At 40.1% G+C, this 27,426-nt stretch overlaps 1 protein-coding gene across 4 annotated transcripts in view; it reads left to right on the forward strand.

Moving 5' to 3' along the window:
- The window catches only part of PHACTR2 (phosphatase and actin regulator 2), a 145,672-nt gene that overhangs the window by 82,566 nt on the left and 35,680 nt on the right, over nt 1-27,426 (forward strand). For all 4 annotated transcript variants that reach the window (XM_074862722.1, XM_074862725.1, XM_074862724.1 and 1 more), the window contains exons 2-4: nt 10,241-10,408; nt 20,644-20,724; nt 23,635-23,793. In XM_074862722.1, coding sequence (XP_074718823.1) covers nt 10,241-10,408; nt 20,644-20,724; nt 23,635-23,793 — 408 coding nt within the window. The remainder of the gene's footprint in view (nt 1-10,240; nt 10,409-20,643; nt 20,725-23,634; nt 23,794-27,426) is intronic.

A 27,426-nucleotide genomic window follows, 5' to 3' on the forward strand; every position in this document is an offset into this window, starting at 1 on the left:
CGAAGAGGGATCAGCAGCTGGGCCCATTTTAGCCAGTGCTTCAGGGTAGGCAACTTCTTGGTGGAGTAAAACCCTCCCTCAGGGTGATGTACACCTCCAGAGGAACCAGCCAGCTGGGATCTGAAGCAACCCCAAGCTTGCGTTTGCTTAGATGTGGAGAGGAGAGGAGCTAGAAACAGCCCACGCTTTGACCATTTTACTAGGTTTTCGACTCAGCTTGGATAGCAAGTAGCAAGGGCCATCTGAGAGTGTGGTTCTCTCTCTGAAGGCAAATGTGCTCCTAAGAGGCATTGTAGGACCTGCCCAGGAGCTGACAGCCTGACAGTACGGGAGCTGTTCAACAGAGTTTGCACATAGTCGACAAGGTTTGCGTTCGCCTTGCATTTGTTTCCCTTCCCTCAAATTCCTGTGGACTGTGTTTCTCATCTTGTCAAGTTCCTGGGAATGCCAGGGATTCCAGTAGGGCAGCAACATGGCATACCTATTGCCTCGGCTCTTCTGTTGGGATGAGCCGGCACTGGGGACCATCTTCTACCTTCCCTTGCCTCAGGAGGTGCCGCTGCCGCTTGGACAGGCCATCCAAGGGCTCCTGTCCCATTTGGGGCACATGGAGGGTAACTTTGCCACTAGCTGGAGAAGTGGGAACAGGGCCAAAGGCTTCCCTGTGACATGCCTCACCCGATTTTATTTCAGCATCAGTATTACACGCCTATTAATTACCACAAAAATGTTTTTTTTTAAATTCCTGTTTATTACCACACAGGAGAGGGGCCACATGCTCACTTCAGTTTATTTTCACACTTCTAGCCAATATCTGGTGGGAAGTTTTACTGCTTGCCTGTAGCTAAAAATCTTAGTTGTAAACTTATTATAGTTATTTTTCTCCCCCATATTAAGTCTATACCAAGAAAAGTCAGTAAGAAAATATTTCCAGTTCTGGTTTTCAGGTGTGATGTTTTAAAAATATCATTACAGAATTTAACAAGATGAGTATATGCAGCTTGATTTTAGGTGGAATTACAGAATTATTCAAAAATATTTTTAAACTATAAATAGAAATCTATACCATTGTACTCCAAGGAGATTTATCCCTTAATATTCTGACACAAGAAGTATTCATTTTCAGTCTTCAGCTGTTCAAAGTAGCTTGGTTGCTCTTTTATGTACACTGCTTTAGTTTTTGTTTTTCTGTCCTCCCACATGTCTGTTACTGTGCCTGGATTTTTTCTTCCCTGTTTTTGTGGAGAAGTTGCTTGGATCCAGAATTTGACCTTTGACCTGATGCTTCATATATCTGGAAAATGTAACTGTCTGGAAATTTTCCATTTGCTGCTTTTTACTCAAGTACTGAGGTTGAGAAAAAAGGAATAAGCAGCCTGCATTAAACCTGTGATCCCTTTCTTTCTGGTCGGAGCCAGCTGTGTTCAGCTCAGAGAGGAGGTAGCAGGAAGATTTTCGGCCAGATCACTTTCAAACCTGTATAACGGGATTGCTAAGCATTTGCTTATTTCTTTTGTAGGAAGCCAAAATGGATGGAAGTTAAAACATTTTGTTGAAGAGGAGGAGGAGGTTGTGCAGGTGTTCTAATAAGGACTGCATGGTGCCAAAATGTAAATAATTAATTTGCAAACACATGCTTGTGGGCATATTGCAAGCATAAGGTCAGGTCCTTATTTTTATTCAGACCTTAAACAAATCCCTAGTGTGTTTTGCCACAAGAAACAGATGAGAGGTGGTGTGTTCACAGAGGTATAACTGCAGTGCTTAATGTAGTGTAGAACCCTCCCAGCTCACATGCCAGTGTAGGTTTAGCAGACAAGAGCTCTGCACAGGTTCCTGCGTGAGAAATGTAATTTGGTTAGGCTGGGTAGCCCTGACTAGCTGTATTGCTTGTGGTATTTCCACTGTCTCTACAGAGTGCCCCACAACCATAACTTTGCTTTTTTTCTGTAGAATTAACCCAGTGGGAGAGAAAACTATACTGTGAAGTAACTCTGAAGCTGCACATTACAAGTGCATTATCTGCATTTGGGTTGCATTAGCAAGAGACAACTTGGAGTAACTAATGTGATAATGTGATAGCCTGTAACATGACAAAAAAACCAACAACACTTAAGTTGATGTGCTTATTGTGGCCACTAAAAGACCACAACACTTAAGGTAACTCAACAAAGAGGTCCTTTGTGCTTTAGCCCAGTGAAGCAGTAAGCATGTCTCAAGCCCTAAAGTTAGCACTGTTTTATTCACTGTTTCTTGTGTAAGGTAGTAGGAAGCCAAGGTATGGTCCCCTCCTTGCTTGCTGGGGACTAGTGTCTTGCAGGGCAATGGCTTCCTACCCAACAGACAGATAGCTAAACAAGCTCTTGCAGGCTCTGAGCAAGTTAATCCCAGGTGTACAGGTGAGAGAGGGAGAGCTGGAATAAATGCGTGTGGAGGCAGCACCATTGCTTGTGACTTTGCTCATGTTCCTCTTGTGAGCACTATAGAAGAGGGCAGTGTGATTGGGCATCCCTCTGAGCCATGTGGTTTTTTGTCTGAAATGTGGAGCCCTGGGCATCCATGATACCGCTTTCAGGAGGAGCCTAGTCTCCCCTCCTTCCCTTTTAAGAACCTGTGTTGGAGCACCTGTGCTTTTTGCAGAGTTTAGGCAGGGGCTTATCACAAGGGCAAAACAGAATATGGCCTTTTGAGCTGAATTTTCCACGCCTTGCAGTGTTTGACTTTCTGCAGTGAGGTAATGTTTTGCTTGTGGTGAGATAGGAGTTACAGGGTTCATCCTCCTGAAGCCCTTTCTAGACTTCGGCACTGCTGGTCCATGTGTGACTCCGACAACCTGAAAGGTGTTTGTGCCTGTGTCCTTGTAGAAACCTGGAGGCATTCAGGCAGTCGTATCCATATCCATTCCTGCCGTGGTTATCCCAGGAGGATCCCCTCTGGCTGTTTCAAGGCAGCAGCCAGCATCCCTCTGAAGTAGCCGCTACCCAGCCTGTTTAGCTCATTGCCAGCAGGAGGTCCAATTAACATTTTGCAATATTGGCAGTTCCATATGGAAACTACCATTCAGCCGCCTACGTTTGAACTTCAACTTTTTCTTTTCATTTAATTAAAACACAATCAAGTCAATTAGCTCATGACAGAGTTTCCCCAAAGTTAAACTCCAGATGTATGGCAAGGCAAAAGCATTCAGATGCCAATTCATTGTGCTGCTCCAAGGTGGATTATAGCTCTCCCATTTGTCAGTTTATCCACTGGGGATTAGTTAAATTTTTCCCTTCCAAGTAGAAAATAAAAAGGGAGAAAGAAAAAAGACTCATCTTTCCATCTGGTTCTGGTCAGGAAAAATCGATACAGCATTACAGAATTTGAGATATTTATTGAAAATGACATTGATAGTGTCAGAATGACATTTTGCCATGCAGTGTCTTGAATTTTTCTGGTAAGCTCCAGGAATAAGCAGTTTACCGTACTATATAGCAAGTCATATTGTTCTTGTCACTAAATGGGGATAATATGCAGCTGCATAAATGTGTTGATTTTGCTGGCATAAAAACCATGACCTCCAACTCTTGCCCTTTGGCAAGACTATAGAAAATCATAACATTGTCAGAAGAGGTTTTGAGGTCTCAATAAACCAAGATGACTTTTGCAGCACATCCCTGCAGGGCAGCTGGGTGCAGTGAGGGGAAGAGAAAAAAATAACTGTACTAGCTAACTGGTAGCTAATAGGCATAGAAATTATTTAGTCCCAAATCCCCACATAAGGTAGCTTTGAACTGAGGTCATTGCATCTTCTGTTGTATTTCTCAATTTTTTTATGGTTAGATGTGGTAATACCCTGAGTCACCTGTATTCCAACAAAAAGGCTATCCTCACACAGTTTAAGGGAGATGTGGTGATACCATGGCAATACTGCAAGATACCCAATGCTAGTGAAAGTGTTAGGTGCCAGTACTACCTTAGTACCTTGGTATCAGTGGAGCACTGGTTCTGTGCCTTTTCCTCTCTTGGTCGTGTTCCGCAGCAGTGGGGAGGAGAGGCTGGAGGCAGACCTTTCCTTCATCTGGCCTTGCTGTATGACAAGAATCCAGAGCAGAACTGCAGTGCAGGTGGGTGGGTCTTGGGAAGCGAGTGGGTGGGAGGAGGGATTGCAACATGAAAGGTGCAGCGCCCAGAGGAACAGGGAAAGAAGAGAACTTGCCCCTCTGCCAGTACCGTCTTGTACTTGAGAGCCCCGATGTGAGAAAGAATCCCTTAAATATATATCCCAGTGCTCTGGCAAGATTAGATCAGTTGTGGAGAACAGTGCTGGTAAGGGGAGTAGAGAGACAGAGGAAAGAAAAAACACTTCTGAGTACTCATTCAGAAGATTTAATAGCATCACAATCATGTAATTTTTTATTTTTTTTTTAGTATCAGAAAGATTCGAGTGACATTGTACATTCCTATCTAAAGTACAGCGACTGTTTTTTCTTGCAGAAGGCCCATACTCATGGCATCACCCATGATATATATGAATTCCCATGTCTTTGTAAATGAGTGAACTTAGTGACCCAAGCACAGCATCACATTCCCCCTGCTGTTCTCTCTCTTGCTTGTGGCTGAATGGCCACAGCCTGCTCCTTGCCCAGCCCTGACACATCAAGTGCTTGTAGGATTGTGCTGAAGACTAAATCACTGAAGTGGCCCAGATCAAATATAACCTTTTAAAAATGGAAAGAGGGCAGAAAGGGGGAGGCATTTTTGGTCTGGATCATTCAGAGATCTGCTTGTGATGAAGCCCAATGAAAAGTTGTATTTTTACAACTGAAGGGATGACATATTTTTTTTAGGGTCAGGAATGAGCAGATGGAAGTGCAGAGAAGAAAATTCCCAGACTGCCTTCATCACCAAAGCCACTCTGCTGTGAAACTCCAGTATAAGATGCTGTTTTACATACAGAGAAGCAGTTTTCAGATAGATTTAATGTAATGAATTATGGCATCTGTACCTTCAGAGTTGGGGATTATCTGATCAGAGTTTCTCAGTGCTCCCAATAGCACAACTTTTGACATACGCACCTGAATTCTGCCTTATTTCTTTTCTTGAATGTAGCCCTAAGTGCTTTTTACTCCAGGATCTCAAGAATCTCAGTGACAAAATAAACTAATTAAACTTCACTTATTAGTATTGATTCCGGTGTACTTGCTATCAGTGTGGAGTGTCAGTAAGACTAAATTAAAATGATTCATGTTTTTCATATCATGTGTTGTTGGCCACACAACACAAAATTCTGTTTAAAACACCATTCAGATAAGAATTATTAAACAACAGTTTTATAAGACATTCCCTACTAGATTACAACAAAGTCTATCTAATAAACTCTTTCTCATTGGGACTAGATGTAAATGCGGACTAGCATGAGAAAGAATCTTAAAACTATTCAGATTCAGTAAAGGATTCTTCTACAGAAAAATCTTTTGAGTATACTCCTACTGTAGCTAGCTACTTAATTACTCAGGTTTGACCTTTGACCTTTTGTATAGCATCAGTGACTCAACTAGTAGTAAACAACAAGCAAGGAATTTTGATCTGTTAACTATTAAAATATGGTTCTATTAGGAAAAGAATAGCATAGGGTCATCATGGTGTAGGGTTTTTTTCCATATATCTCATATTACTCCTAGTATTCAGTCTTGAGGTTAGGTTCTTCTACTGGCTTTCCACTTTCACTGCTAAGAGTAGAAGTATACAGAAGTGAAAATACATAACAACTTATGGCATAAATGTAGGCCTCTTTTTCTGATCATGAACTTTAAGTGAAAGCTTTTAAAAAATGGTCTTACTGCATTCCAGATCGAAAGGCCTGGATCCAGCAGAGTCACAGCTATTTACTTCAGAGAAATTTATATTAGACTTGCTTGAAGTGATCTGATGGGTAGTTTTTTGTTTCATTTTGCTTTTGTAAAGTTAGTTGTAAGTTCTTACCAGAAGAAGGTGTTGGCATGTGTCAGTGCTGACATGAACATCTCAGTGCTGAAGTGTACCATGACCTGGGAAGACTGTGATGGATTCACACACCTGCTTCAGCTGTACAACATCTCTGGAGATCATTCACAGCAGAAAAGTGTCTTAACAGGCAGCTACAGAGATCAGCGCTGCTTATTGCAAGTAGCCTTCTTACAGTAAGACGTATTCAGGCATTTCCATGTTTGGGTGTTTATAGGAAAGTCGGGATTATCCATAGACTGATCTAATCTTTGCTGGCTGCCCACAAGCTCAAGGAGAGACTGTTCTTCTTGTATCCTTCATCTAGCTCATGGCCTGTGCCAGCAAGATTTTGCTTCGCAGTGTCTCAGCGTTGTTGTTGGTCTTTTACAACAAGATCTCCTCTTCACATGACATCAGTATGCATGGTTCATATAATTACTTCTTATCCTTCTTATGTACACTTTTCATCCTTCAGATTTGAAATCTACACCTAGGGCAAAGGACTGGAATATACTAACATAAACTGTGCAGATAGTATAGTCGAAAGTCCTAATGTCAAACTTAATGATGTTTATTGAAGGCAATGAAGTGACTCGCTGGCTTTTTGAAGATGGTGGGAAGAAGGCAGGACTTCAAGATACTGTACAAATAAAAGAATAACACAAGTGACCAAACTCCTCTAATCTTGGAAAGCTAAGATGTTTCTTTTCGTCTCAGTGAATATGTATAAAGTTTATAATGATTAATAGAAGGTACATAAGCTCTATGAGGTGACAAACACACTGCTTCATTCTTAAATAGTACATGACATATAAAGCAAATAGTGTAAATCTTAAACATAAGTTTTCTGCTGAGTCTTTCAAAGATGAGTAATAGCTTTTGAATTTTCCATAAATGCTCTGGAATGTCAATGCTCCAATTTTTTTTTTCTAGACAGTTTATTAATTGGTAAAATGTGCTACCTTATGATTGCATTTGAATATAAATAAGCCCTTTTTCCTAGAAATGTTACTTTGTGTTAGATTATTTCTCAAATCAATCTATAATGTTTGGCCATGCTTATTCCTCCTTTCCAGATACATATTTGGTCCCTTTTTTCAAATGAAGGAACTGGAACAAGGTCAATGGTGTAGTAAATTCCCAGTTATGATCACTTGTTGAACTCATTTGCTAAATCAACTCTTCATCTTTTATTGTCGGAAGGAGTTAGTGTTGAATCCTGTTTTCAAGAGTTGCAGTCTTCCCGAACAGAATTATTCACCACTAAATGGATCCCTTTTTTCATATGTTAGCTCGTCTGAAGCAGACAGATTTCTTTAGCTAGTGTGAATATCATTATTTCAGAGTTAAATATTTTCAGCAGAGGGCAGAGCAGGGGGTGATGCAAATCCACGTTTCTCTGTGGGGAGCTATTGGAGCCATAATACTCTTCCATTACTGCTGGTAGGCAAAGGGTCAGAAAATCTAGATGAGGCTTTTGTGAAAGTGGTTGCCTGCAATAGACTGGACTCCATGACCCAAGAGGATCTGAAAAGATCTGTGTTCCAGTGTTTATAAAGACCATGCTGTCTCTATCACCAGGATGCAGACTCTTCACATCAATAACACAGCCTTTCTCAGCTGTCGGAGACAAGAACATGGGTTTTGTCCCAAGGGGCGGGTAGCCTTTTGCTCTAATGAGCTGATGGACTGCCTCTGCCAGTGAGATAATGTTTGGTTTCTGTCCCAGGACAAAACTCTTCAGCCAACACATACTGGTCTCTTTGCTTTAGCACTTCTGATTCTTTGGATTTACTAGCTCAGATTTCACAGAGCAACCGTGTCTTTCCACGTCTCTTAACACCATGGGAATCTTGACTGGAAGGGACCTTGGGATGTCACTCGGTCCAGTCCCTCACTCAGAGTAGGACTGTTACCAACAGTAGGTGAGGTCAGCCCTGGCATGCCTGGCTGAGCCTCCAAAACCTCCCAAGACCTGCTCCAGTGCTGTACCACCCACCTCCTGGAAGTGTTTTCTTTACATCTCAGCTAACTCTTCTCAGACGCAAGCTGTGGCCCTTACCCCTTCTTACATTGACTGGAATTGCCAAGATAACTTTAGCTATCTTATCCTTATAACTACCCTTCAAGTAAATGTACTTCTCTCTTAGATCCACAGTTTTCAGCAGAGGCTTCTGTATTCCGTAGAGGATTGCACTCCATAGGCAGTGTCTGTAAGCACAAAAGTGCAATCCCTAACTCCAGGTAAGGCATCCCACAGGGGTCCTTCTGCTGTCCCATGCCTCTCTCTTTCTGCAGAGCTGCTTGCTGCCTTTGGTGGTCTTCTCATCCCCACCTCTCACCCGCTTCTCAGGGTCTGTAGCATAGCAGCTGGTTCACTTTAATGGAGCTCAGCTTAAACCTCCCAAAGATCACACTGTTCTCTAGGGGGCACAAGTGAGAAAGCTGGGGTTTTGTACTCATGCAAGGGGTAGACATGGCCCATTCCTTACCAAAATCTTGGCTTTTTACATTTAAAGTCCATTTGCATGTCTTTCTTTCATCTTGTCTCCATGTTAGAGACCAGAAAATACCTGAGGAAAACACTTAAATACAAGCTTTAAATTCTGATGCATCTGAATAATTTATCCTGGAGAAGTTTTCCGTCCCTCTGTTCCATCTCTTTGACAGTATAGAATTTATTACATTTTATGGCATAACTCAGATTTATTGATTTAAACGTGTTGTGGTTTAACCCCAGTCAGCAACTAAGTACCACGCAGCCTCTCACTCACTCCTCCCCCTTCCCAGTGGGATGGGGAGGAGAATCAAAAAAAAATGCTGCCATTTTCATACACATTTCTCTCTGGTTTTAACTTCATAGACTTCAATGAAGTTATACAATGGATCTTTTTTCCCAGTACTTTATTTCAAAACATTGGAAATAAAGTTTCTTGGACTCTTGTTTGCATTACATCAGCTTTCTCACAGAAAAGATTTTTTTTTTTTTTTAGCATCCTGGATCAATCTAAAGTCTAGGACAAATATAGGACTCATTAAATGCCATTTGTCTGAGAAACAGAATAATAAAATTGCACCATGATGTTATGTGTCTGAATATGTATCTTTTCAGCAGCTAGGACACAGGACCAAGATTCAGGAAGCCATTTGGCAAACATAAAATTAAGCACTTAACAATTCTGTGCCTCATATTTTCCATCTGTAAAATGGGGACAGTGCTATTTCCTTCTTTGAATAGCACTTTCTGATTTAATGGTCTGTGATTATCACTATTACTGTTCAGAGTGGCATCAACTCTGTTCGGAATTGGTTATAATTAGAATGTTTAGATGAATGAGAGCAATTACAGAGCCGTATGCCACAAACATTTAAGCCTGTGATTAATTTTATGTACGTAAGTAATCGCAGTTACTTCAGTGAAGCTGCTCACGTGAACAAAATTAAGCACATTTGAAGTGTTTGCAGGACTATGAAGGGAAGGCTCTAAGAAACCTCAATTGTTAAATAGAAATAAATAATAGTAGACTTCTCAGGGAAATTTCTGGGAAATTTATTTTAACTGTATGCTATGGCATGTTGTGGAATGAGTCTTAATTTGGTTCACAAAACTCGATGTTACACCCATTAATGATAAATATTTGCTTTCATATCACTCAATATGTTTTTGCAGAAAAGAAATCCTTCTTTAAATTTTGGCTACAGCTCAAACGCTTATTGTTAAATACGTTTAGTTAATAAGAAGCCTGACTCATGGCAGGCTGCACTGGGAATGACTGATTACCAGGGATATCAAACAGACCTATTTCCATTCCACTGCCAGAATAGTTATTTTTAGAGCTCATTTAAGAAAGGATTCGTTTTACTCAAAAGAAATAGTTTGTGTTTTTACATTGCAAGGGTTTTGTTTTCTATATGATGACAGCTAGTTTTACCAAGCATAGGGAAAAAGTCACTCAAATATATGTTGAAAGAAATTCTCCAGTAGCGATGGAAAACCTCAGAACTGTGGAGATGTGCCAGATGTGCGTTGTGAGAAGCAAGTTCTGGCCTTCTGCAGTTGAGGTGCTGAGCAGCAGTGAAGCCCAGGGCTAGCTGGGGTGGGGACTGGCTTGTGACCATGGGCTGCAATCACATGCCCCTTGACTTCCTTCTAGCACAGAAAACACATGGACCCACACACAGCCTGTTGCAGTCTGATAGCGGAGGAGTTTAGCTCTCGGGTACCAATCGGTTTTCCATCCCTCAGTTACCTTTACTTTTCTTGTTTATACAGTTGATGGTTTGGATAAGGCTTCAATCGCTAACTCGGATGGACCAGCCCCAGGATCCCAAACTCCCCCCTTCAAGAGGAAGGGCAAACTCTCCACCATTGGCAAAATCTTTAAACCTTGGAAATGGCGGAAGAAGAAGACTAGTGACAAATTCAGAGAAACATCAGCAGGTATGTCTGTGGCCCTTTGGTGGCAAATAGCAGAAAACACTGTGATAGCTTTGCAGAGTAATATTTGAAAAGCTCTTGGAGCTTGTTAGATGGCAGGGATTATTTAGGTACAGTATTTGACATACAGAAAAACAGTTTGATCCTTGGCAAGGAAAAACCTAACCTTGTTCAGCTTCTGTCCTGAACCTGTCACCAAAACCCTGCAGTGTATTTTTTACTATACATAATATATGCTTTTGATGTTGACATTAGTCTTTTTTAACTAAGAAACACTAGGCTCTATATTACATATCTTCAGATATGCTGGAAATGTCTCTATGTCCTCCTAATAATCAGTGACTTGGGTTATGAAACAAACCCTGCCTTCATGGGGACAGAAATCTGGGCTGTTCAGAGGGGAGAAGCAGACGTGACCATACCCAGCAGAAGAACAAGGATCAGCTTTGTGACCACTGCCTTCGTACAGGCTGCTTTGCCCCTTCATTCCACTGTTGGCCAGGCTTGAAGAATGATCTGAAATAAAATGCTGTGATTGAATTGTATTCCTTCTGAAAAAGAGGAATATTGAGGGCTGGGATTCAGTTAGCTAAACACAGTTGCTTGGTGCCACCTGAGATGTTCTGTGCTGTCCTGGCTGCTCTTGCAGAAGGTTCTGTATCATATTTGTCATTCCTGTGCAGACATCTCCAAAACCCTAGGGCTTCTCAAGTGGCTGTAGACACCCACGTGTACGAAACTGAATGCCACCCTGCATATATGTGTGTGTGTCTTCGTGTGTCACAGCTCTGGCCAAGCTTTCTCCAGAAAAATCCCAAATTTCTGGTTTGGGATTCAGACATTTGATGCTGTGCTTTTCTAAACTTGAGTCTAATCAGAGTCCAGTGAGCATCTATGAGCTCTTCAGATTCATTACCACAATGCAGGCCCTCTGTCCACTGTCTTCCATGGCTCTAGGCAATAAACACAAAACTGATCTCCTAAAGTATTCTCAGTAGACTCTCCTGAACTCTCAGGAGTACACTGCTTGGCATTTTAAACCCATAACACCCCCTGACAATTACAGCAAGGAACTCTATGGTTTTGCAGTGTAACTTCTAAAACATGCTTTATTTACAGAAAAGGCAAAAAGCCATTTTGTCGGGTGTCTTCATCACTCCAGATACCAGCTGAATTTTTGGACAGCATTTCTCAGATCTTCAAATCCTTCTCTCAGTGTCTCTCTTCTTTTTCTTTTTTTTTTTTTAAATTTTCCCGGGTACCCTGCAACAAAACGCCCACAATTTCTTCCACTATTGCAATAAAAAAAATACCCTCAGTCTGATATCTCCTTCATTGCTTCCAGTTTCCTTCAGCTTCTCCAGTACTTTTATCATATTGCTAGAGCAAAGTTATTCCTAGTTAATGACTCCTGAATGTTCTGCAGCCACTATTGGACAGGTATGTGATTTTATATGCAGTGAATTCTTCAGAATAATCACCGTTCATAAGCTGTGTATACAGAGATTCCCCAACTTACTAGCATGTGTTAAGTTGTTATGCCATTAAATAATAATGCATGTGTCATTTTGCAGTTATTTTTTGCAAATGAATGTCGTAGTAAATTCATGTTAAATACAGTATTTCTTACGTTGTACTGTCTTTCTTTAGAGGGCCTCAATCCAGTGTTACAAGCATGACATGTCAATTCTTATAATACCAAGGCAAAGCATGTGTTTGTATTTCTTTTACGAAAGGAGGAAATTAGACACAAAGAAATTAAGGTCAACATCTCCAAAAGTGCCTCCTTAGTTACTTGCTTGTATTTAATTTGCCTGTCTTGTTTATGATGGTGTAGTCCCTCAAGTCCTTTCCGGGGTGTGGAGAACCCACAGTTCTCATTGGCACTGACTTCAGATGGAGTTATTCAAGACAATCTATCTCAAGGTGAGAACCTGAAAAGTGGAGATGCCTAACAGTAGATGTAATGGACAGAAAACGTGAATAATCTCAGAACTGTAATGAAAATCAAGCTTTAAAATTATGCTAAAGATACAAATAGACAAACTTTCAGTCACAAAATACCTTTTTCAGGTGCCATACAGCTACACTAGTTGGTTATAAGGGTTGTTATTTCTTTCCCTGAGCCTTGCTGCATTTATATACCTAGGCATCACAGCTAAGGTACTATTAATATCACAGCAGAGTGTGTAACGTTTTGCATTGAGTCTCTTAAGAAAGATGTACTTATTGGGAAGCAGTGTCCATCTTAACTATCTCAGAACTAATTTTCAAGTGATAATTTGTCTTCCCCAGTTCTCTCAGCTGTGTCTGTTTGCTTCCACTGCTTCCTGTGTACTGGCAACAGTTTTGTGATGAACAGATCACAAACCTGATCCAGCTAAAAACAAATCCAGTAAAATGTAACAAGAAGAAGTAGCTTTCACTCATCTGTGAAGGTTACCGCTTGGATTTGTGTCCTAGCACTGTGCTTACGATCATAAAGCTTGCTGAAGCAGAGAGGAAAAACAGACCCACTCTTTTGGATGACTTCTTAAAATTCAGACAACCTGATTTTTTTCATTTCAGCTGTGTTTTTGCAGCACTGCCTTTCAAGTCCGGAAACTAAAAGATTAATATAGACCTCCTTGACTTTTTTTCAAAGTTAAAGCTTTATTTTGTGATCAATCTTTTCTTGAAAATGGTAGGCACTAGTGTGCAAACAGAAATCCAGAAAAGTTAGGGGAATTTGCACTACAAATTGGCAGAAGAACAGAGTTGATAGTGAAAGGTAATTATAGGCCGTAGATGGGACTCTAATACATGGGAGTTCTTTGGGTCAATTGAATACATGATTATATATAATTATGTATTAAAAAGTGGAAGTTAATTATCTGCACAATGAAGTATCTCTGGTATAGTATACTAATGGTATAGTGGATGGGAAAAGTTCGGTGCGGGAGGAGGTAACACTTAGTTGTCTGTCTGAAGTCCCTGCTCTAAGTCCAATCACAAGACTTTATATTTAATAGTCCTTTGTGGCAAAAAACCAACTAACGCTATTGATTGAATAAGTGCTTAATGTATCTTATATATCTAGAAGTATCATCTTCTATAAAGACTTTTAAATTGCCCTGAAAAAGATTTAATTTTTCACTTCATTGTTTAGCTAGTTTTATACAGTAAAGACTGCCATTATATTTAATAACATAATGTAAAACAGCTAATAAACCACAAAACCATTCTAACGCTCTGAATTATATAAACAACAGTATTTCAGTGCCTATATAGTTTGTGAAGAGTACATATGCAAAATTGAATGCATATCTTGGTGAACACAACTTCAGAAGTTATACAGGAGGTTTGGGAACTTCTGATATTTTTTGATTATTCAGTAGATTGATTTTTTTTTTCTCTAAGGAGTACACATGCTCTGATTTTAATGAGGTGCTGCTTATCCACCTGCTACACTGTAAAATTTGATTTCTTTAGGTGGAATTATGCAGACGTAGTGACACAGGGAATTAACTTCAAGTTTTCAAAACTTTTCTATTATTTTGTACATTCAATATATCAACTTGTATTCATATGTTCCAGTTTACATGCATTTTGTGAACCATCACAATATTTAGTGCTTTTTTTTTCCTTAAAGTGAAACTGCAGGAGTTATGTAACATCTGAAAATCTTGACTTTCACCTCAAAAATAGCAAGACTGGCTCTCTAAGCTGGGGAGATGAAAAGTGAATCTGGATGATATGAGTTGTGAGAGTTCTAAAAATAAGTGAAGGATTCCCAAATTACTTTCCCCCTAAATTTCATATGAGAGTTTTACCCCTTGTGACTCTTAAGATGTAACCCACAGATTCAGGCATTTGGCTATACAAAAGTGGCACAAGAACAGTTCCTAGAGCTTTTATGTTGAGAAAGAAGAATGTGTCTAAGTATTGACTAATCTCCACAGAGTAAAGATTTGGAGTACCTCTTCAAGGCAAATATAGTTTATAGTCTTGCTTAGGTGTTACTGATGTTTACCCTCCTATCTACATACAAGATACCTGTTTTCTCCCAAGCCTGGCTGTACTTGCAGACCTGTGCCAGCAGCCTGCTGTGGGCTAGACATACCATTCATTGATGCTGGTTGCCCAGTGGTAGTATTAGTAGTGCTCATAGGAGTGCACCAGGGTACGTGTTGACTTCCAGTGCCCTCCTGCAGTTCCTCCTCTGTCTTGGCCAGAAATGCAGATGATCTCTCCAGGTATTCCCACACAGAGAATAATAGAAATAAATCGTACTGTTCTGCAGCGCTAAGGGTAAGGGTTGTGTCTCCAGAAATCCCAGAAACAGACAGGGTGCCAGCCCCAGCTGCACCATGAATAAGCTATGGTTTTCAGTGTAAATCAGGTTAGCTTGCAGTGAAAGCATATATTTACATGCTGAGGACTATTTCGCTGTCAGGAAGCCCCAGAGCTGTAGGGAGATAATAATTTGCCTTTAAACTCTATGTATGTAAGGTATGGAATCACATTTGTGTATGCGCTTCATGAGAGGCTGGAATTTAAAATGAAAAGTAGTCGGATGGCATTCATCCTGCCTCAGGTGGTAGTTTCCGGGGGTGGGAGGGGAGGCTGAAATAGTTATCCCTACATTTCTTGCAAGTTGCCCCTTGTTGCATGCTGACACAGGAAAAGAAACTTGCTTATCTAACTTGAGAAGGAAATGGGAAGACATCCATACAAAATAAAAATCCTAGAGGAAACCCTCAGACTACTCGATCAGAGATATATTTACGTCACAGAACGGGGGCTGTGTGTCTATGTATGCGTGCGTGTGTGCATCTTACATGCAGGAAGCCTGTTTCCTGGCCTGAGACCATGGGAGATAGTATGATCATTGTCGTATTTGTTGCCAATTCTCTTAACAGGGCTACAACTTGATAAAATCTGTATGCAGCTGAAGAAAGAGTTTCTTCTAAGACAGAATCCAGGCTATTGGAAAGAAGTCTTATTGCTTTCTCTGTGTTTTCAATAGGCTTTTTGAAATAGGTTCTTGCTACATCCTTGCCAGGGCATGGACCATGCAGTGCTTTCACAAAATCTCACGTGACTCTCTTATGCCAGCAACTGAAAGATGTTCATAAGCAGCAAATACCACAAACATCAAAAAAAGATGAAGGACTGGATGTGGAAGTATTTGTGCTGATGTGGGAATGATGGTTGGAATTTTTTCCTTTAGCAACATATTTTCCATGCTGTATCTCAGAAAATCTGTTCTCTGGGCACTGGTTGTATACTTTCTGCCTAGAGGGCTTTCAAAATTAAGTAAAAACAAACAGAAAATGGCATCATCTCAAGGGTTTCTTCCCTCTGCAATGTTTTGCTGTGAAGTAAAAGAAGGCAGCAGTTTGTGTCTTGGCACAAAGTAGATGCCACTTCAAAGCTCCACTGTAAGAGTATATGCAGACAGGGAGCAGAAGGCAATTTTAGCTCTTACTAGGTCAGAGAAAAATAAAAAATCAGAATTCTTCAAAGTTTCTCTTGGAAGAGCAAAACTAAAGATTGGAGAATATCCAGAAACTCACAGCACTCTCTGAATTGAAGAATGGGTTTTAAGACTGCCTGAGGTTTGTAGCTGCTGACTATCACTAAGCAGCCTCTTTTGAGGGGCTAGGGAGGGAGGGATGGAAACTGCTTTTTGAGGTAAACTGTTCTTATGATTAGCGTTACTGTTACCTGTATTGGGCTAGAAACTCAAATGTTTGTGGGATCCCTTGGAGGAGTAAGATTTACTCAAGTAAATGAGGGCTGCATACAGTGTGATAAATTCACCTTTTTTCTGACAGTTACACCTGAAGTCAGGGCAAGCTTTGCTTTTGACTGCAGTAGGGGAAGGATTTGACATGGGGTTTTTTGAGTCTTCTGGAGCATGATGTCTGATAGCGGAGCCCACCTCACCTCAGCCTTCCTCAGCAGGCAAGGACTGATAACCAATTACACTCATGGTCTGGATTGACTTGTTTGTGTAATCGATCTCAATACATACATGTATACAGATGGAGAAATTGTTACTTCCATTTTATTTTTGCTTAATGTTATAAACAATATGTTGTTGTTAATGTTGAAGTGTTATATATATTCACACTTTTATATATACACATATATATTTAGATATCATATATCACAGACATATGTTAAGATATATATGTTCACATATATATATACACACATTATTACATACACATGTGATAGAAAAGATTTGTAGTAATAACATACACTGGTCACTCAGCTTAAGAATGTCCACATGATGATGGTACAGCTAACATCATATATGTCTTCCAGGATAGTACTAGTCATTTACTCCTGAGTGAGGAATAGGCATTAACTTGTAAGATCAGAGATTGCAAAAACGATGATCAGCAGGAATAGAGACACAAAGGTGTGCTTATGGGAGAAGCAAATGAGTAGCGTGTTGTGGCAAGTTCTACTAGAAGAATTAAAAAGAGAAGAGAGGTAGGTTTGGAAACCAAAAATAAGAAGTTTAAACTTCAGGTGAAGGAGAAAGACCCATATGATGAAGTCATGACAGAGGTGGTGAGAGAAGGGAGCATGCCAAGTAGGATAACAGTGGAAGCACCAAACTACAGTCCTCTCCCTGTACTGAACTCAGGAGACTGAACTGTTTCTAAGGTGACAAGTCATGATACCCATCCCAGGTGGTTCATATAGATGATAACTGTTTCTACAGTTGTCTATGCCATTAGCTCAACAGCAGATGGCCAATACTCCTAGCTTCACTTCTGGTGATTAGATATTTTGAACCATAAGTAGGCAATTCAGTTAGAATTCCTGTGCTTTAAGTTGTCTGTTTGTTTGTTTTATCACAATTTTAATGTGGGAAATTACACCTGAAAAGGTACCTCAAACACTTAACAAATATCAGCATGTTTGGTAATATGACTTTATCCTTCCGTGCCATAACTTGCCTATCTATACAGTGATAACACCTTTGCATCTCACATGGGCATCATGGAGAAGAATACATCTTTGGTTCACTCAGTTGTTAGGGTGACATTTGGGAAAACTAGTTTTCTGTTCAAATTAAGGTTTAGATTGTTCCTTAGATGAGGCCTGGGCCATAGAGTGAAAGGTAAGGTTAAAAATTTAGGCAAAAAAAACATTCATTGAACACAGTGCAGTCTGAATTCTAAATGTGGCAGGGGTGGCAAAGGTAAAATATTGATTTTGTAACTCTCTTACCAAAACATCACAGTAGTCAAATGTGATTAGCTCAGCTGAGTAGTTTGAGACACTTAAAGCTCAGTGCAATTGGGTTGTGATAATCAAAATACTTGACTGTGTAAATGTGAAATGTATTGTATAGTCCCAAGTCTGTAATAAGCAATGAATTATGGTGATGAGTCCACCCTGGCTAAATAGCACCCAGTATAGGTTCATAAGTAGACAGGCTACTCATTCCTCTTGTACAAGGGGACATATTTTTGGTCACTATGATTTAAATTAAAATTCTGCCTTTTTCTTTGTAGGAATTAAAATTATGATACAGTGAATACTAGCATGGTTTCTAATGTTCTTTCTATGGGCCAAATAATATTTTAAATAAATTATCTTTTCAAGCTGAATTAACTGAGCTTAATCAGTTTAAATAGAAACACCACTCATGTCTAGCATTTTAGCTGATGAAGGATTGGGGCTTAAGCTTCTGATCTGTTCATAAATTTTCTAATCTGTGAAATGGAGATAGTTATGTCTAAGGGATGTTATGAAACCTGTGTAATGTTAATAAAATGCTTTGAGGTCTTCCAGTAAAAATGTAAGGAGTTAATGTATTTTAATGCCAATTGACATTTTCCATGATAATTAATTCAGTATAGCTGTTAATTCAGTGTTGTAGAACTGAAAAAATATATCATCCTGAGAGATGAGAGAGACAGACATTGATGGGGGTCTGATTCAATGTTCTTGAACTTGATGAAAAGAGCATCGTTGTTTTCAAGTGGTGTTGGATTAAGTCCCACAAATAAATATATGCGAGATCATCTCATTTCATTGTCCCCAATAAAACAGATGTAAAAGGAGAGCAGGAAAAATAGTAGGAAGTAAATAATACTTGTAAAGCTGAAGTAATAGTAATAATAATAATAATAGAATATTTATATTGCCAGCAACAAAACAGGTATAAAATATGTGCATAGTCTTCATCCTTGGGGTCTATGTCACAGGAGGTTTCACTCTGCTCATAAATGCACCTGCTTTCTAGAAAGATTCAGACCCTCCATCTATGTCTGCCCACATAGTCCTCTGACTTCATGGGCCCTCATCTCTTTTAAAGCAGTCTTTGTGGGAGTGAGTGTTCACCTACATGAAAAACTCTTTGCAAGAATAGGGCATGCTCCTGTGCTTTGTTTACCATGCCAATGTGTGACACACAGTTGCAAGGCATGTAGCTTAAAAAAACTGGAAGTGCTCCTGAGTACTTCAGGATTGGGGCCCAAGGCAGACTAACCTGGTCTGAGTTCAGGCCACCACGCTCCTCTCTCCAGGGAGGCTTGCTTATATTGAGAGTCCACAGCCACATCACAGGCTCCTTTACATGGTCAGATGTGATTTGAACACCGCAAAGGTTTGACCTTTACCGGACAGATCCCACGAAGTACCTGAGTGTATAAACACAGACCTAGTGCCAGCTTATGTGTTCTTGAGCCAGTACTGCTTGCATTCACGAGCTGTTGATCTCACAGGCATGGGTAGCTTGAACAGAGCCGATCAAAATGGTTACTGCCCCCAGTTCTGCCAGGAGTTGGTGCTATTTTGGCACAAAAATGCATCACCTGTGGAGCAGTTGATGAATCCCTGAACTTTGCAGTGTGAGAAATAAACCTGGTGCTGTAAATTTGAGAAGTGCAGAATCTGCTTCATCTTCTGTTTGACCATCCCCTTCCCTGGTGGAGGAGGGGAGTTAGAAGCCATGAGCACTGATGCCTTCAGGCGTCTGAGGTCAGCCAGCCTGGTTGTGAGTTAGCAGCTGGGGTTACCTGCTGCGGGAAAAGACGTTTTGCTATGCATGGAGGGTAACTTTCTCAGAAGAGCCAAACGGCCTCTCTCTGTGCCTTCACAGGACCCATCACTTCACCATGTGGCTGTTCACTCCAACTGGGCTGGCGCAAGTGAGATTGACAATACTTCTTATAGTATTTAATCTGCATACAGCAATTAGACTGGCCCTAGAGAGTGTTTGAATTAGTTGATAAGATAAATAACACTATCCCATAGCATTAATAGGATGAAGTCCGGCACAGCTGAAGCTTTGCTGCATGCCCTCAGCTTGAGCTCCAAATGTCACTTCAGTTTTGATGTCCGTATGTAAATAGAATCAGGATGGGAGATTAACTTTTCCTAACAATGAAGACAGGATTTTACAACTGATGCTCACATTTTATGGACCGTGCACTGTGGTTCCACACATCATTACAGTGGCCTCCCAGATCACTGACCAAAGTTGTACTGGTGTGGGGGTGCGGTGCAGTGGGGAGCTATTCTATTTTGCCATCTGCAAATGCTTTTCCCTATAAAACTATTCAGCATTTTTCCCATGGGAAGTAAACATAATAATTAAAATGCTTCAAGTCACAGTCTTTTTTCTGTGTGTTGTATGCTGCTTTTTTTTTTAACCTAAAAACAGGATGCTGTATTTTTTTCCATGAAAGCCAACCAGCCTGGATGAAGATGTTATTCCCTTTTAGAAAACAACTTTCTAGCTCCTGTTCAAGGGGTTTTTTTCCTTTAAAACTCTTTGCATGTCACAAAGGCTACTCTGTGAGTTGCTTGCTCTGAGCAGGATTTGTCTCTCCCATCTCAAAACATCTAGAAAGCAGATGGAGGTATGTGCAGCTGAGCTAGTGAACCCAGTCAGTGGGAAAGAAGTGCTTTTACATGTTAAATGTCTATGCTAGGATGAGTTCAGTTTCACTCTTGAAGTACCTTTTTCCACTGACTGTAAAAGAAGCCTCATGGAGCCTCACTCAGCTGAAGATACCGGATCATATGAATCCCCACCTTCTGTGCCTGAAATTGTGGGACAGTATTTTGTGAGAACATCCATGAAAACCTAGACCGCATCTCCTGCAGAATCAGAGGAAACAAGATTTCTCAGGGTTTCTATAAAATAAAAATATTTTTCTAGATTTTTCACAAGCATTGGCAGTATGAGAATAAATCTATTCTTAACTGTGCTTTTTCTTTAGTGTTGGAAAGGAAGATTTCGACAAGACAAAGCAGAGAGGAGCTGATAAGAAGGGGAGTGCTGAAGGAAATGCCCGAGCAAGGTGATAACACATTAACTAGAATTTAGCTCCTAAGTGCTAAACATGGATGATAAATCCACTATTGCATTGTTTCCATGTAGTATAAACAGGTGTGAGGAGACAAAGCTGAGGGGTATGAGAGGTAATTTGGGCCAGATGGCAAAGAACTGAAGTTGGAGTTGAGAGATTTGTGTTCCATAACTGCTCCTGCCATAGGTACACCATCTGACTTTGGTCATATCCTTAAGTATTTTGATGCTCCCTGTAAATAATGTGACTCCTGTGATTCCTACTTATTGTTTGCCAGAATTTTTTTGATTTAGTGATTAAGCTGTTTTTTGAGTCAAGGTCTGCTGTCTAAAGCAACTGGAGTATAATATGAGAAATTTTGACTGAAAAATTAGAGGCTTTGGACCCCAAGCAGATAAATAGCATCTGTTTCAGGTATCAAAAAGTACCAGTGCTGGGATCATACAGATCCCACCACTATCACACAGACCACATTCGCAAGTGGCACAAATACAAAACTGTGAAGACACCACTCATTTCAAAATGCTATAAGGTGTAGTAACTGATATTAACCAGAATTTGTGTTTCAAAAAGCATGAGTTAGCACCTCTGTGCTACATCTGATTATGTTTCTAGTATTCTTTCTAATAACTCTTGATCTTCTATAAATCTAGATCAAATAAAAGTCAAGTGAGTAAAATAATTTTCTGTAGCTTAAAATTAAACCATTTGTCATTTTATCAAGGAGTCTAAGATGATTTCCAAAGATATTTTTCTTCTAAAAATTGTGTTACTCTGCCTGAGCTGAAGAATCATGAAAGTATCATGATTTTTGTATCATACACATTGATATTTACAAGTAAAGGGCTTGTTTGTTGACATGTGACATCACTTGTCTTTACAGTGTTTTGCCAATTACCAGACTATGACATTCAGCATAGCTGGCTTCTGAACTTGTCTCTGCTACTGTCTTTGACTTAAAACAAGACGTGTGAACTCTCCATACCTCAATTTGTCCATCTGTGCATTTGTTACTTTTTTGCTACATGCTTTACTGGGGAGCTGCCTGACTTTGTCCATTGATGGTTGTAAATTACATTTAGACTGCTGGGACAGGTAATTAAATGTGTTAACATTTCAGGTTGGTTACAAACAGTCTGAACATAAATACTATCCTTTGTGCTAAAAGTATGTATGCTTTGGTCATCAGTGTCCTTGACCCTCTATTCTATTTTTAAAAGGGGATGAGACTTTGATCCCTAACAGAGATTAAGCAAAGTGAGAAAAGGTCGTAAAGATGAACAGTTTTCTCCCCTTCCTCCCATCTTAAGAGGGCCATCAATTCTAAGAAGGCCATCAATCCAGTCTGTTGCCTTCATCACGTTGTGCTTCATGTCTGATGAAAATTATATTTTTTAAGGAGCATTTTGAAAGAATATAGGATTGGTTTGAAGGTGCTATCAATGGAGATACAGGAAAGATGGTGACTGAGCAACGTGAAGGTAGTTACAAGGAATGACTATGGAGATGAAAGCTGAATGAGGAGTCTTGAAATGTGAGCTGTAAGAAATGTGAAGAAGTGACAGCGTTTCACATGGGATGAAGAAGAATGAAGTGGAAAGTGGCAAGTGGAGGTGTTTGCAGAACCATGACATGAATAAGAGATGGGAATGCCACATGTGGAGGCAGAGAAGAAAGAATGGATTTATGAACATCTGGAAGAGAGAAGCTGAAGAAACTGAATGTTGCGGTGAGGTAAGAAGGAAGCCTTGTGCAACTGTCAGCTATAGTGAATGAGACAAGGTTAAGAGGGCAGAACTTAGTTTTTACACATCAAGTTGAAGTTAGCGTGCGGGTGAGAACGAAGCCGTCAGCTTAACCCATGGAGCACCCCAAGGTGGTAGGAGAGAGGCTGCATAATTGTGTTGAAACCAGGGAAGTGCCAAACATCCAGGTCTGATAGCACACAGCAAGGAAGAGGAAAAAATGAAGAGAGTGGAATTACTACAATTAATGAAGAATCAACAGGAGGAACCAGAAGAGACACCAGGTAGATTTGCATAATTTTTGGATGGACAGCAAAAGAATCCTGCGGAAGGAAAGCAATCATCTATGTGAACTGCAGGTGCAGTGTGAGCAACACAAGGATAACAAGCCTTAGAAATGACCAGAGAAGAAAATCAGTAGCAATTTTAAAATGGATGGAACACAGAACAGAAATCAGTAAATAAAAGAGAGAATGCTGTGAGCCAGCAAGAGTATCTGGCATTTTTCAGGAATATAGACAAATAGGGAAGAGAAAGAAATTTTATTCAGGATTTAAAAAAACCTTTATAGCTGAGGTAGTCTGGGTAAGTGAGTAAAATATCATCAGAGCTGGAAAAGAATTTGAGTTGCAGAATTTAAAAATGCTATGATACATGATACAGGAAGGCTTCACCTTGGTTCTTAAGGCTGAATAATGATTTTGTGACCTATTTTATCCATTAACTGGGCACACATATTCTGAGAACTTCTATCTGAATTCAGTAGTCCTGCAACTCTGCCCCCTAATTGTCCAGATTTGGGGCATGTTGGAACATGTTGCAGGTCTGTTGTGGTCCATGCACACATATATTTGCTGTGTAAAGCAAGATGCAGGGAGGAAGAGAATGGGATGCTAATGTGTACAGACATGAAGCTGGACCTGAAAAACCCATGTGCACTTCCAGGCAGAGGCATCCACCCAAAGAACGTGGAAGCCTGTAGAGTTCCTTTACAGAGTTACTTTTCAGAGCAGATCTACAGCCTGATGTTTCACATTTCAGTAAGTCTTTCTGCTTTGCTTCCATGGAAACTTGAAAGCAGAGGGATGCTGTGTGTTGTCAACAGATGCTAAGGATGCAGTTAAACTAGGCAATAGCTTTTTAATTTTCATTTCAGATGGTGATGTAACAGTAAATTTTGAAACTTCAAATGGACACACCATAGCCATTGGTGAAGAAACCATACAGGAAGAAAATGTGGTAAAAGCCAGTGGAGATAATGGTACTTTATCAGAGAAAGCATCAGCATTGGAAGGAAAAAAAGAAGATCAAAAAGGTAAATGAACACATTCTTCACAAATAGTTTTTCACCTACTTAAAATATTAACATGTTCTTCCATTAGCACTGATACATGCTGTGAGTTCTGTTCTGCCACAAGGATGCCAGCAGAACCTGCCGAGAAGATAAGACTTCTGAAACAGCAGTATTTCGTCACTGGTAGGCATGCCTTTTACTGTGGATATAGTAAGGTCTTAAAGAGAAGCATGGTCTGAGCATGAAAATGCGTTCAGGGATGTTCGATTTCTAAATTCAATGTGCGCCTTTCCTTGTAGCCATGGGCAAGCTTTGGTTTCAGGTTTTCCTTTTGTGAAAGAAGACACTAAGTGCATATGCATCACCTTGCAATATCACTGTAGAAGTGGCTTTTGGGTTGAATCTTCAAAAGTGTTTAAGCCACTTAAAAAGCATGTATCATTTTGAAAGCAACTTCAGCAACACATTCCTATTGTTTTTCATTAAATCTTAAACACTTGCAGTCCAGCTCTTCAGAAATATTCAAGGGGCTATATCACTACTGCAAACTGAACCTAGGTCATTTATGGAAAATGCCCTTTATGACTCCAGGGTTTTCTATAGATGAATTGCAGTAAATACTGCTAAATATTTAGCAGTCCCAGAGTCCATATTAATTTTGTTACCTTTACTCAGATCTATCTTGGTAACAAGAGTTTGACTGAGTAAAGGAAAAGTAAAGATTAATGTGGAATTGCAGAAATTGGACTAGTTTTATTTTCCTTCTCTAGCATCTTGAATAATGCACCATTTCTTTTCCCTGTCAGAAAGTGTTCTTAAATAGTATTACATTTATTGGATTTTCCTAGAGGAAAGAGCAAGGATACAAAAAATGAAGAACTTCATGGCTGGCTGTTAGACTGAGCAGCCTTTCCAGTGTCTTTTAGTAACCTCTACCTAGTCATGAATGAGCCTCTGGAGGTGGAGAGGGTCAGTTTGGCTAACACAAAAATTTGAATTCTTCTCTGAGCTATGTGAATCACTTGACTATGTAAAAAGTGGCTGGATGTCCAAGGAGAACTGCCTTTCTTATGAGATTTCTAGTACTTCCTGTCTCCCAACAAGACAGAAATACAAGATTAGCCTTTTTCATGACATTTAAATATGTCTATCTTTTGGTGCCAACTAGAACCAGATGTATATTGGGTCAGGGGAAAAAAGTTATAAAAGACATGGAAAACTCCTTTAAAATTATTCAGGTTAACTTTGGGGTTAGATCAGACCACTTACTATTTTATGCATCCCTAAATACAGCCTTTTGGAACTGTCAGGTCTTGGAAGTTTTCCTAAGGTACAAGGTTTTTTTCAGAAATGCACATTTCTAAATATGTTGAAGTCCCCTCTAGCTGACTTTGCAGAATGTAGAACTCCAATGAAGCAGGAAAGGTTCAATACCTATTTCAAACACATTATTACACTCTGTGCTTCCTATATATTGTGTTGACCTTACAGAGAGAAATTAAAAATGATTGCTGTACAGGAGTAGACTCAGTACAGAGGAATATATAACTATCACTTCAGTCCCTCTCAGAAAGCGAAGTATATATGGAGGAGGGAAAAGGAAAAGAAATGAGCAAACTTGGTATTCTAGGCTTCATAGCATATCAGTATGACCATATAGAAGATGCAAAACACTTCAAGTATATTTCCTCTTACATCTAAACATGAAGTTCTTCTAGACATAAACATCTTGAATTGCCTGAAAAGGAACAAGATAGATTTATTGCAGAGGAAAAAAAAGGTGTTAGGGATTGATTCCACAGATCAGCAACAGCATTACAGAGTGCAAATCCAGTACAACTTACTGGATAAGAATTGTGGATACACCAGTTATTCTTTACTTTATAGCACATTAAACAAGAAGGTGAGCCAGTCTGTTGAACTCAGTGGAAGAGTAAGGCCCACTGCATCTCACAGATGCATCTCACCTGACAGGTTAATCCTCAGTGATTTTTTATGGCAGATGCAGTAGGTGTGAATTGCATCCACACCCGCTGGCAGAGCGAGGAATTAACAACCACAAAGTGGAGATTTGCTAATGCTCACAGAGCATCAAAATCAGAGCTGAAGCAGGAATACCTAGCTCACTGCCTTCTGCTCAGACTATAAAACGTGCTGGTGCTTCAGATCACAACCCTCCGTCATGAGAACTTAGATAGGTGGAGTGAATACTAGCTGAACAATCAGGAGTAATGGATGCAAGGAGTTCATCTTTAGTGAGGCTAATGTTAGGCTTTTTAGAGTCATGAACTCTTACGTGTAAATCTTGAAGGAAGTAATATACACTTCCCATGTTTATAAAACCTGAAGACAGGATTAATTCCAGTTCCAGCTCTGGCTGTATCAAAATGTTCCAAAAAATGCATCTGAGCCCCTGAAAGTTATGAGGTTATTTTAAAACGTTTTTATGAAATGGTGGTGGTCTTTACTTGCTCGCATGTTCACACAGGTCTTGAAAATGGCCTTCTCATAAAAATATCATGATGACTGCTGGAGCTGGAAAAGAATAAGGGATACAGGCACATGCTGAGAGTTGGCAGCAATGTGTGGTAGAATGTGGAATATGTTAGAAGTTAAAATAAGTTAAAGGAAAAAAGTTGTTTCGGCATGAGCCACAGAAATACAGTATCAACAGAGCAGACAATAGGCTCAGCCATGCGATGTGAAAACAAGTTAAGCAGAAGCAAGTGAAGAAGACGACCCCTGAAAGCTTTTCCCTGTTCTGTGCTGCCAGGCAGTTCCATAAACTGCGTACCCGTCTACTGCCTGTCAGTTCACAGGTGCCTTTTGTATTTGGTGAAAAAATTCCCTTTGGTAATTTAATAGTGTAATTGTTACTGTTTGTAGTAATGATGAGATGTCAGTCATCCAAGGAAATTCCTCCTTTATGTCAGCATAATAAGAAGCTGGTGGCAGTTTTACATAAAACAGGTAATTGATGGATAAAGCTTTGCAGACGAGAAATCAGAGAAATCTTTTTCCTAGATCATTTATTTGCATTATGTTTGCACTGGGTTGAGTTCTGAATTCTTTTGTTTTGTTTTGACTCAGAAAAGTCACTAGCATCTTTTGCAGAAAATAAAGAGCTAAACTGTAGCCATTCTCTGTGAGCACCCTGGAAGGCCTCCAGAGCAGCAAGCAGACAAGCGTGTCAGAGTACACTGTGGTCATCTGGGCAGCAGACTGTACTGAACCATCATGCCAGGGCTCCTGACCCGTGGCACTTGCTTGCAGTAGCCCCAGCAGACCCCAGCGCTCCAGGTTCCAGGTGGGGTATGAGCATTGCAAAGGGGATCCAAGGAGTCTCTCTGCCTCCTGCCCCTTACAGCAGTGTTGGAGAAGACCAGAAACCACATCAGTAGAATAGGTGACAAAATTGTCGCAGTTTGCCTCTCTAGGTATAGGGACATAGCATGCTGACACAACATGCATGCTGCACATTGTCCTGGTACTGTGTCAGAGCTGCTTTTCTTCTTTCCACCCCCACAGGATGTCTCTGGCACACAGATGTACCAGAGAACCCTGAGTTTGTATCTGAGTTCAGTTTGTAAAGTTAGGTCTTACTCATTTTTATCATAGCAAGCTAAATGATTCTGGTAGATACTTCCACATTTC

This window comes from Strix uralensis, chromosome 3, assembly GCF_047716275.1.
Source record: "Strix uralensis isolate ZFMK-TIS-50842 chromosome 3, bStrUra1, whole genome shotgun sequence".
NCBI classification, from domain to species: Eukaryota; Metazoa; Chordata; class Aves; order Strigiformes; family Strigidae; genus Strix; species Strix uralensis.